The sequence below is a fragment of the Olea europaea genome, chromosome 11, assembly GCF_002742605.1.
Source record: "Olea europaea var. sylvestris chromosome 11, O_europaea_v1, whole genome shotgun sequence".
Classification (NCBI taxonomy): domain Eukaryota; kingdom Viridiplantae; phylum Streptophyta; class Magnoliopsida; order Lamiales; family Oleaceae; genus Olea; species Olea europaea.
In genome coordinates, this window is record NC_036247.1 from 8891529 (window position 1) to 8904400 (window position 12872).

Here is a 12872-nt window from a genome sequence, read left to right on the forward strand (position 1 = left end):
TGAATTGAAAAAGTAAAGCACGTTAATATACCAGTTAAATTCAAATGATATTTCAAAATTATTAAACTATCCGTGGATTGGATACTAGGACTACAAATGCAGTGCCAAAACGTACCACAGTACTGAAACAGATTGAAATTAACGAAATCAAAACAACAATGAAAATAAGAAACCCTTAAAAGAGCCAAAGTGATCGATGCTCGGGAAATCATGGGACAGGACTACTTGGATCTCTGCCTCATCTTTCGACGCTTCCTCTTCAACCTCCTCATCCGCTTCTTCTTCCACTGTTATTGTTCGTAACAATGTAGATTGATTAAATATCATATACACAATAATTAAGATAAAGTACAGAGAAAATGAGATAGATAATCGAACAATATTTAATAAATTTAGTGAAATTTAGCAGATTTTACCTTGGCTCTCATGGTTAGGGAGATAAATAAAACTCGATGCCTCTTTTCAGAACCCTAGAAGTAATTCGGGAGGGAAATAAAGTGAGCATTTCCTAGGGTTCTCGCTCTATTTATAGCAAACCTTAGCCCATGTACGAAAGAGTTTTGGGCTCGGAAGGCACTGCCGCACTGGGCAGAGGAAGGTCCAGTCCAACTCCACCTGTTTAGGGCGCGCTATAATATTTCATTTTGTTTTATATTTTTAATTTTCTTCCTTCCTTCAAAAGCGATCAAGGTTCTCATCACTACCATAGTACCATTCACCCCATCATTTTCCTGGAGAGATTTTCACTTTTATCATGATCTTGACTTTATTTTTCTTTTAATCTGGTAGTTTTTCTTCACTTCTTGTCTACACTCGTTCAATTTCAAATCCTATCTAGTATTAATACGAAGTATCAAATATATTTTGGTCATGTTCGGTAATGATTATAAAAATTAATTTTTTGAGCGTTAGAGAGAAATGTGAATTCCACTTGTAAGTGAAAAAGTCAAAAATGACAATTATAATAATGAAATAGCGGTTAAAAAATCAATTTTTTGAGGTGAAAAATTGCTACCAAATGGAGGTTTTATAAACTAACACTACTATTATATTGTATTCTCGAGAAGTTAGAACTAACACCTCCCCTCTCTCTAAACCACCACCGCTCCACCTTGATCATGTAAGATTTAGATCTTGATCCAACCACCACCATCTCTACCACCACATGTTCCTACCTCTATCGTCACAACCACAACCCCCATTATTTGAAACATATTCGTATTTTTACTTTTATCATCATCTCTGATATGATATTTTTCTATTTTAAGAGATTAGTTTTTTGTTGTGATTTGTGATGGTATGAGATGGGAGATGGCCAGTGATTGTGAGATAGTGATGGTGGTGGCGATGAGAGTTTTTGATGGTGATGAGATGGGGTGATTTTGTTTGTGTTGCATTGTTGGTTGGAGATGGTTGATATATGTGTTTGAAATTTGGATCTAATTACTATATAAAATCTGAAATCAGGAAAGTGGCGGGCGTGCAACATTGTGTTGCATAGTTATGGTGTTTGTGGTTCGACGTCGGTAATATAACAATGCATGTTACAAATGGAGGTGACAGTGTAACAATAATGGTGTATTTAATTGACTTTATTTTTATGAAAAATATCATTTTTTCTCTCAAGTTCCTATTTTAAAAATATTTTCTTTATGGAGGGTAAATTTTTATTTTCTAGGCAATTCACACCTTCAAAAAACTCAACTTGATATATATAAAAAAAAATATAATATTTTTTAGATTAAAAATTAAATTAAACATATTTAATTGACAATTTTCATGCAAATAAGAGTATGTTTGATTGCAAGCATGGGATTTACATGGGTAAAAAATAAATTCTTAGTCAATTGAATTGCCTATAATTTATTTACATGAAAATTATTAATTAAATGTGTTTGATTGATTTATAATTTTCAATTTACAACACGTTATATTTGTTTATCTTTTAATTAAGTTCCTACTTTTTGGATGTTCGATTGGTATTTTCTATAGAAAATATTTTTTTTCAAAAGTTGATCACTTGACCATATTTTCCATAATAACAAGAAAAACGTTTTCTTTAGCCAAGGGTAAATTTTTATTTTCTAGGCAATTCTCTCTCTCTAATACACACACACACACACATCTATACTATATCTCTCATTTATCCACTAATAAAACAATGAAAAATAAAATATTTTTCAGGTTGAAAATTAAGTCAATCAAACACCGTTCATCGACAATTTCCATGCAAACAAATCTTAGGCCATTTAATTATTTATCACTTATTTTATTTTCAATGAAAGTTCCTTGCTTGCAATCAAATGCACCTTAAAAATAAATGTTACAAGTTGTGAGCTGACGGTGATGGTGACAACGGTCTTGATGACAATTAAAATAGGCTGTAAAATGTACACATACTGAGTTACAAAATAGTTATGGCAACCCTGGAAATAGGGGTGGAGATTGTGACAGAATTTTGTAATTTAAATTACAAGTTTGTAAATAATAATAATAATAACACATAATATGATAGGAATAAAAATAATTTAAAAGTAGGTACAAAATTAGTAAATATTTAATGCATTTGTCAACTATAAAAAGCATTTCTAATTTATATTTAAAATCACCTTTGCATTTTCATTTGTTTCTGGATGGATCAAAATTCAAATTTTATTCTAATGGAAAGATCAAATCTACTTTTGCCTCTTATGAATATAAAATTAGATCTCTTTTATATTTTCTGTCGAAATTTTCACTTTCTTTACGCTGGAGAGGTTTTCTGTCAAAATACTTCCAAGTATATTGGAGAGGTTTTCACTATACGGTTGAGAGGCAAAGCAATAATTCTGGTAGTTTTCAGTTTATCTAAAACTTTATTTATGTTGTTATTTGTATTATTCATTTGATAGATGAAAGATGAATGTACTTTTATGATATCTTGAAATTGTAGCTCCATTATTGCTGATTGTAGAAATTGATAGTGTAGAATTGGATAATTGAATTTTTCTGGTGAAATTTTTGTCTTGCGGTTGATTTGAACTGTTTAGATGATATTGTTGAAATTTCCATTTAATCCCTCCCTCAAAGAGGAAATATTTATTTTTCTCCCAATAACACTAATAAAACCAGAACATAATAAAGTTAAGACTGTAAGGTGTAAAATTATGATAAATGTAAAAACATAGAGGGTAATTAGCACAAAAGGTCGATATCTTTCAATATTATTGTGCAAAAAGTCCTTATCGTTCATTTTTTTTTGGCATTTTCATCCTTATTTCCACGTTTCATAGTGGAAAACGTCATTTTTACCAATTTTTAACATAAAATGACAAATCGACCCTCCTATTTAAATGAAATAAAAATAAAAAATAAAAAATAAAGAAAAAATTGCAATCTTACTCTTAAATTTTTCAAAAAATGCAAATGAGTCCAAATGCAAAAAAGAAGCAAGGACGAATAAATAGAAAAGATCTGATAGTGAGTGTGCCAAAGCAAAGTGAAGAAGCACCACCACAACACCAGTCTCCCCTCATCGGCTCAACCACTAATTGCAGCAAACTCAATTTATCCTTCTCTTTGACTGGCAATGGATGGATCAAAATTCAAATTTTATTCTAATGGAAAGATCAAATCTACTTTTGCCTCTTATGAATATAAAATTAGATCTCTTTCATATTTTCTGTCGAAATTTTCACTTTCTTTACGCTGGAGAGGTTTTCTGTCAAAATACTTCCAAGTATATTGGATATCAAAAGAAATAAATCAGCAAAGAGAGGGGATCAAGAGGAAGAACAAAGGCTTTCGAGTTTCACTATACGGTTGAGAGGCGAAGCAATAATTCTGGTATTTTTCAGTTTATCTAAAACTTTATTTATGAAAGATGAATTTACTTTTATGATATCTTGAAATTGTAGCTCCATTATTGCTGATTGTAGAAATTGATAGTGTAGAATTGGATAATTGAATTTTTCTTGTGAAATTTTTGTCTTGCGGTTGATTTGAACTGTTTAGATGATATAGTTAAATTTCCATTTAATCCCTCCCTCAAAGAGGAAATATTTATTTTTCTCCCAATAACACTAATAAAACCAAAACATAATAAAGTTAAGACCGTAAGGTGTAAAATTATGATAAATGTAAAAATATAGAGGGTAATTAGTACAAAACGTTCCTATCTTTCAATGTCATTGTACAAAAAGTCTTTATCTTTCATTTTTTTTTTGGTATTTTTACTCATATTTTCACGTTTCATAGCGGATAACGTCATTTTCACCCATTTTTAACATATAATGGCCAATCTACCCTCCTATTTAAATGAAATAAAAAATAAAGAAAAAATTGCAACGTTACTCTTAAATTTTTCAAAAAATGCAAATGAGTCTAAATACAAAAAGGAAGCAAGGACAAATAAATAGAAAAGATTTAATAGTGGGTGCGCCAAAGCGGAAGCACCACCACAACGGCAGCCTCCCCTCGTCGGCTCAACCACTAATTGCAGAAAACTCAATTTATCCTTCTCTTTGACTGATGGTCCCTTTGGGTCCAGTGTCATTACTTCAAATTTGCTATCTTTCCATCTATCAACATCTCTTTTTTATTTCTTCCGGTATCGTTCCTTTTCTCTTTTACCTGTTCTTCTCTAGTTTACATCCTTAATAATTCTTGATGGAAACTTTTGAAGTAGACCTGTTTTGGTGATTAAGTAATTAAAACACTATTCAAAAATAGTAATTCTTGATGAAAATATTTGAGAGGGAGGTATTTTTTTGTGAATAATTATTTAAAACACTATTCAAAATTTTGGAATATATTTCATCTTATAAATATAATAATATAATAGGAATACATTGATTTCCCATTTAATGGCAATTGGCAAGCATACTTCAAAGATTAGAAATGTATGTTGATTGTTATGACTTCAATTATTTTGAAAAAACAAAATATTATTTCAAGAAGTCTTCCCTGCATTGTACTGGAGTTTAAGGTGGAACTAGCACTTAAGACTTCTTCCTTTTTTTTTTTAATAAAAAGAAATTGGACTACGTATTAATTAATTTCCGTGTTTAAAGCCACGGTGTCAAGTCTCAGAATCCTATTAAAGTTACAGACGACAAAGAAGATGACTCCAGCTGCATCTAAGCTTTACACAGGTCCCTTCTTTTTTGTATTTGTACTCATTCGCACTTTTTAAAAAGTTTAGGAGTAAGATTGCAATTTGTTCTTTATTTTTCTTTTCTTTTTTTGTTTTATTTAAATAGGAGGGTATATTGGTCATTTTACGTTAAAAATTGATGAAAATGACATTTCTTCAATGAAATGTGGAAATAGAGGTGAAAATACCAAAAAATAAAAGGTAGAGGCATTTTATACAATAACATTAAAATATAAGAACGTTTTGTGCTAATTACCCAAACATAGAAATGCGATTATAATTTCTGCTTACAAAATCATTAAATTATAAAAGTTTAATGGTCACTTGAACATATTTACTATTTCAATTAGCCCAAATCTCTTTAAAATTTTTGGTATTACATTGAATACATTACATATGGATTGAACTAAAGTGTACTTATGTTGAAGAGTAGAATGTTCATATACTACCAACTCAAACTTTTAACACTGACATGGCGCTATGCATCAAAAAGTCAAAGATTGGCTTATATAATAATGGCGTGTTTGGTAAAACAGAGTAGATAATAATACTACAAGTATTAATTAAGAAGATCTAACCTAATCAAATAATCATAGAATATGAAAAATTATCAATAAATTATATATTTTTTTATATGTATAATAAAATAAAATTATTTGTATGATTTCAATTTGTTTATATTCATTTCATTTTTTTTTTTTACATTTATTGTTTTTGACATTCAATTTCTGGTAATTATTTGTTTTAAATAAACAACTCAAAATAGGGGGAAAATGAATTAAGCATGATCGTTAAAAAATTCCTTGATGGAATTAAACTTCAACACGATTTTTCTAATATTCTGTCAATTCTGGGCAATTAATGTTGCCCTACATGAAGAAAGAATGGCAGCCATACCATGAGAGACCTCAAGTGTGAAACCTCTCCGCTCTCAGCATATAATTTTCAAAGTCATGAAAAATCAAGTCTTTATATCTTTATCTATGTGTATATATAGCCAAAATAACTAGTATACTGCAATTCCCGCGATGGAATATGTAAGCAAATTTTTAAAACTCTGACAAAAAACGAATTCATTCCACTCTTATCCATACATATTTTTGAATACTAGGCTCTTTTTTAGAGGGTGTTTAGGAGCCATTTTTATGTAAAAATGCATTTTGAAATAGTAAATTGATGAAAAATGTGTGGTTGAAAAATAAAGAAATTTTTTTTGATTTACGTGTAATATTATTTTAATGAAGAATGTGTGGTTGAAAAGAAAAGAGAGAAAAATACATTTTAAATTTAAAAAAAGGGTAACAAACGGGGCATAAATTTTATGACTCTTGATTTGAAAAGGAAGAAACTGAATAATTAAGGTCCTGTTCTCTTTACCGTTTTCGGGCCGTTTTCTGTTTTCGATTTTTCAAAAATACCATGAGAGACCTCAAGTGTGAAACCTCTCCGCTCTCAGCATATAATTTTCAAAGTCATGAAAAATCAAGTCTTTATATCTTTATCTATGTGTATATATAGCCAAAATAACTAGTATACTGCAATTCCCGCGATGGAATATGTAAGCAAATTTTTAAAACTCTGACAAAAAACGAATTCATTCCACTCTTATCCATACATATTTTTTGAATACTGGGCTCTTTTTTAGAGGGTGTTTAGGAGCCATTTTTATGTAAAAATGCATTTTGAAATAGTAAATTGATGAGAAATGTGTGGTTGAAAAATAAAGAAATTTTTTTTGATTTACGTGTAATATTATTTTAATGAAGAATATGTGGTTGAAAAAAAAAGAGAGAAAAATACATTTTAGATTAAAAAAAGGGTAACAAACGGGGCATAAATTTTATGACTCTTGATTTGAAAAGGAAGAAACTGAATAATTAAGCCTTTAGTAATTGTAAGTCATTTATGTCAATTCCAAACAAAAGTCCTTTATAATCCTGCCAGCTGGTCAACCCACCTAGTCATATAATTTATAAAGCCAGCAATCTAGACGAGCTCCTCAATGCAACTTGACTTACATTTGCATCAGTCATCAACCGTGTCAAAATGAGAATTCCATTCTCTCTATTGTTTCTTTTGATCTCTGTACTCTCAAATTTATGCATCATTAATGGGGCTTCAGCACACAGTCAATGCCTGGAGGATCAGAAAATCTTGTTACTTGGAATGAAAGATAACTTTAAGTTCGACTATGTTATGTCAACTAAACTGGTTGCATGGAATCAGAGCACTGACTGCTGCCTCTGGCATGGTGTATCTTGCAATAATATTGGTCAAGTTATCGGTCTTGATATTTCCTCGGAAGCAGTATTTGATGGACTTCAAAATTCAAGTGGGCTTTTTGGTCTCAGATATCTCCGGAGGCTGAATTTGGCCTTTAACAGATTCAACAACATTCAGATTCCAAACGTGATTTATAATCTTGTGAATTTGACATACTTGAACTTGTCAAATGCTGGTTTCGTTGGACAGATTCCAATTGGGGTTTCGAATATGACGAGGTTGGTTACTATGGATCTCTCTACCCAATTCCTTGGGATTCAGCAACTGAAACTTGAGAATCCAAATCTGACTACGCTTGTTCAGAATCTTAAAGATCTTCAAGGACTTTATCTTGATGGTGTTAATATATCAGCTCCGGGGAATGAATGGTGCCGGGCTTTGTCTCCGTCTTTACCAAATTTAAGCAAATTGAGCTTGACTAGATGTCATCTTTCGGGCCCAATAGATTCTTCCTTCTCACAGCTTCATCTTCTATCAGTTCTCCACCTTGACAACAACGATCTGTCCTCAACAATCCCAGACTTCTTTGCAAATTTCACAAGATTGACAAGCTTAAGCCTCAGCTCTTGCTCTTTGCAAGGATTCTTTCCGGATAAAATCTTCCAGGTACCCACTCTACAGAATCTGGATTTGTCAAATAATGAGTTACTCAACGGCAATCTGCCCCAATTTCCTCAGCTCGGATCTTTTAGAAGAATCATTCTTAGCTACACTAACTTTTCAGGTCCAATGCCTGATTCCATTGGCAACCTTGTAACATTGTCTAGGATTGATCTGTCCCATTGCAATTTCAGTGGACAACTTCCGTCCAAGATGACATATCTCACCGAACTCATTTATCTGGACTTATCATTTAACAATCTCACTGATTTTGTTCCATGGTTCAATATGTCCAAGAAACTTACCTATATAGACATCTCTCATAATGGTCTAACTGGTTCACTTTCTTCCAGGCATTTTGAGGGACTTAATGATCTTGTATATGTGAACTTAGGGTATAATTCACTTAGTGGAAACATCCCCTCTGCTCTGTTTGTGCTCCCATTGCTGCAGAAACTCCGACTGTCTAACAATCAATTTGGTGGCCGAGTCAATGAATCTTCGACTACGCCCTTCTCTCAATTGGATAAGCCTCAGCTCTTGCTCTTTGCAAGGATTCTTTCCGGATAAAATCTTCCAGGTACCCACTCTACAGAATCTGGATTTGTCAAAAAATGAGTTACTCAACGGCAATCTGCCCCAATTTCCTCAGCTCGGATCTTTTAGAAGAATCATTCTTAGCTACACTAACTTCTCAGGTCCAATCCCCGATTCCATTGGCAAGCTTGTAATGTTGTCTAGTATTGATCTGTCCCATTGCAATTTCAGTGGACAACTTCCGTCCAAGATGACATATCTCACCGAACTCATTTATTTGGACTTATCATTTAACAGTCTCACTGGTTTTGTTCCATGGTTCAATATGTCCAAGAAACTTACCTATATAGACCTCTCTCATAATGGTCTAACTGGTTCACTTTCTTCCAAGCATTTTGAGGGACTTAATGATCTTGTATATATGAACTTAGGGTATAATTCACTCAGTGGAAACATCCCCTCTGCTCTGTTTGTGCTCCCATCGCTGCAGAAACTCCGACTGTCTAACAATCAATTTGGTGGCCGAGTCAATGAATCTTCGACTACGCCCTTCTCTCAATTGGAGACACTCGATTTAAGTAGTAATCTTCTAGAAGGGCCAATTCCCGAATTTTTCTTTGAACTTCGAAAACTTAATGCTCTCTTACTTTCTTCCAATTTCTTTAACGGCACTCTACAGATGGCAAATATCCATAAAATCCAAAACCTCACGAGACTGGAGCTTGCTCACAACCGCTTGTCAATCAATACAAGCAATAGTTCTTCGAGCTCATATTCGTTTCAACAGCTAACCAGGTTAAACTTAGCTTCCTGCAACCTACAAAGTTTTCCTGACCTGAGCAGCCAATCAAAAATATCCTTTTTAGACCTTTCAGACAATCAAATTAAGGGGGAAATACCTAATTGGATTTGGGAAGTTGGACGTGGAAGCCTTGTTCAGTTAAATCTTTCTCACAATCTCCTAGGAGATCTGAAAACACCTTACAACATTTCCAGTCTTTTGATTTTAGACATTCATAGCAACCAGCTCCAAGGTGATCTGCCAATCCCTCCGCCATCAGCTATCTATATAGATTACTCCGGGAATAATTTCAATAGCTCCATTCCGGCTGATATTGGCAACAGTGTTTCGAATTCTTTTTTCTTCTCTCTTTCAAATAATAGTCTAACGGGATCTATACCTGAATCCATATGCAATGCTAGATACCTTAAAGTTCTTGACTTTTCCAGCAATTCCTTGAGCGGCAGAATACCTAACTGTCTACTATCAAATAATAGTCAGACTCTTGGGGTACTGAATCTAGGAAGAAACGTCCTCAGCGGCACCATTCCTAATACATTTTCTCCCAGTTGTGGTCTAAGAACTCTAGACTTCAGTAGGAATAATTTATCAGGACAGATTCCAGGATCCCTGGCCAACTGCAAATTGTTAGAAGTCGTGAGTATTGGAAACAACAACGTTGAAGACAAATTTCCATGCATGTTGAAAAATTCATCCAACTTACGTGTCCTAGTTCTGCGATCCAACAAATTCCATGGAGGTATTCGGTGTTTTCCTGGGGCAAATAACAGCTGGCAAAATCTTCAAATCATTGATATTGCTTCTAACAATTTCAGTGGAAATCTATGCTCAAAATGCTTCTTAAGTTGGAGAGGAATGATGCTCGGAAATGATGGTGAATTTGATCACAACGACCTGAGGTTTGACTTTCTGAATCTGAGCAACTTTTACTATCAGGACACTGTGACGGCAACCATTAAAGGGTTAGAACTGGAGTTTGTGAAAATTCTCTCAGTTTTAACGGTCCTTGATTTCTCAAGCAATAATTTCCAAGGAAAGATACCAGACACTGTTGGGAATCTAAGTTCTCTTTACAGTCTCAACTTTTCAAAGAATGTTCTCACGGGCCAAATCCCAAAATCAATTGGATATCTCACACAGCTTGGATCACTGGACCTCTCAAATAATCAGCTAACTGGAGTAATACCGGAAGAGCTCACAAGCCTAACATTCCTTTCATTCTTGAATCTGTCCAGCAATATGTTGTTTGGGAAGATCCCCCAGGGTCGTCAATTTCAGACTTTTTCAGAAGTCTCCTATGAAGGAAATACGGGACTGTGCGGGTTTCCATTGGAGAGGAAATGTGAGGGCGTCTCACTCCCAAGTCCTGAGGACATGAACAATGTGAAGACAGATATCAATTGGAATTATGTATGTGCTGCACTGGGATATAGCGTCGGACTTGGAATGACTGTATGGTTAAACTTTTTGTTTGTTTGGTGATTTAGGTTCCTTTTGGGGGTGTTTGATAATAAATTATGAAAAAGTATACCTTTTTTCATATTTTGAGAAGTAGCAAAAGAATTTTCAAATTCTGTTTTCAGCTTTCCATTTGTCTATGTTTGAACTGCCAATTTTAAACTAATTAATTATATTAAAGTAATTCCTTTTATGTTCTACATTTATTAGTATTCAAATAATAAAATTATCTTTATTCCATAGTTCACGTTAAAGGAAATTTTTTCTTATCATGTGAAAATGGAAAAATTGTGAAATGGAATTGTTGCAAGTCAATGCATAAAAGATAAGTTAAATTTATTTGAATACTTTTCTACCACATGGACTATGCTTTTATTTAATAAATTTTATAAATTTTGAAATTTAATAGATGTTATTGTTTTTATTCAAAATAATTATAAGGGATACATTGTCTTAGAAAATTTGATAGTATTGTTTATTATATATATATCCATCAATAAATTAGTATAATATGTCACTAGTGCTAAGCATAAGATGAATATCGGTGCTCATCCATCGATAAATTTGGACAGCGGGACGGAATAACATATACCAAGAATTAATTTATAGAGACTATTATAATAATTATTATTATTGAAGGATTATAGGGATTGGAGACTATTAGATAGACACCGTTTTAAGTAATCGAGTATATCACTTTTATAGGTTTTAAAAACAGAAATCAAAGTACAATATCCCTACATTTCACTATTATTGTGGAAAATATCCATATCTTCAAAGTCCCTTCATGTTTGTACTCTTGAGTTCCAACACTCATTAAGCAAATGAAATCTATGATTTAAAAAGTAATTAAAAGAAATCGATTATCCAGCTGAGCAAACCTTTATATACAACTTCTCTGCCTCCTTATAATCTTTCAGTTTCAATATGCAAGCTGCATTGTTCATGTTGCAAGTAATCTTCAGTGCTTTGAGTTGTTTCATTTCCTCCTCTCTGAAAGAAGTGTCACACCCAATGTGAGGCACATGACTTAAAGTTACACTGCAAATACTATTTTGCTATCAAATCAAAGAACCCTGCTAGAAAACCAGGGCCAATGTGGCCCTGGATTTCCAGGGGGCTGTTCTGGCCTTGAATGACGTTCTCATATATTTCCCAACCTTGAACAACATGTTAACTTCTTTCTTTTTCTAACCGGCAACCTCAACTTTTTCTTGGGTATTCATATCCCAAGAAACTAAATGTTAATTTTCAAAAAAAGAAATAGAGGAGAAAATGAGTTGAAATATGGAAGAATGAGGAAAAATGATGAGAATATCCTTCATTTGACTTAGAAAATGGATGGGAGAGATAATTAAGGATAAAATTCCAAAAAAAAGGGAAAGTTGGAACATTTCTCACAATAATAATGAATGGTATGGACATTATGCGCAAATTACCCTTTCAAAAATTATAGGGACATTTTTCTGGGATAAATTTTGCATATCTAATTTCTCTAAATAATTTAATACATATACTATCCTTATGAAAAAAATAAAATAAAAATATTTCGTCTTTTTCTCAAGCCAGTCCCTCTCCATGGTGGCTGGGGTCGCGGAGGCTGCAGTGATATATGAAAGATATTCCTAAAAATATTAATGTAATTTAATTTTGAAATTTATATGATTAACAACTTTTGCGAATATTAGGAAAAAGATTATTTCATAAAAACTCTCATTCTTAGACATATATCAAAATATAACATGAACAACATATTGAATAAAATTGTTAAGATTATATTAAATGGAGGTATTTAATATATTTGTATGTTGCCCTCCACAATAAAAATGTCTTGAAAATTTTAGCAAATGATGGTTATATTCACCAATTAATTTACAAGTACGAATTTTTTTTAACAAAATTGGTACAGAATGACGGCTATTTTCATATTATTTGCCGTGGGCAAAAATTATTTATGACAAAAGCCAATAACAAAATGACGGCTATTTTTTTCTACAAATTTTGTAAAAAAAATCTGTACTTATAGCTTTGTTCTATATTCACATCACAATTTTTTTT

General features: G+C 32.6%; 1 protein-coding gene and 1 long non-coding RNA gene across 2 annotated transcripts; one reads left to right on the forward strand and one right to left on the reverse strand.

The window, feature by feature from the left end:
* Positions 1–554, reverse strand: LOC111403260. The gene is made up of 2 exons (XR_002704426.1): positions 417–554; positions 1–287 (listed from the first exon to the last, which is right to left on the reverse strand). It is a non-coding gene; the product is annotated as an uncharacterized LOC111403260 (long non-coding RNA).
* A 6604-nt stretch (positions 555–7158) lies between these two features.
* On the forward strand, positions 7159–10961 carry LOC111403259 (receptor-like protein 12). The gene is made up of 2 exons (XM_023031690.1): positions 7159–8193; positions 8759–10961. The coding sequence occupies exons 1-2, from the start codon at positions 7181–7183 to the stop codon at positions 10836–10838; spliced, it is 3093 nt and encodes a 1030-aa protein (XP_022887458.1). The 5' UTR covers positions 7159–7180; the 3' UTR covers positions 10839–10961.
* The last annotated feature ends 1911 nt before the right edge of the window (positions 10962–12872 follow it).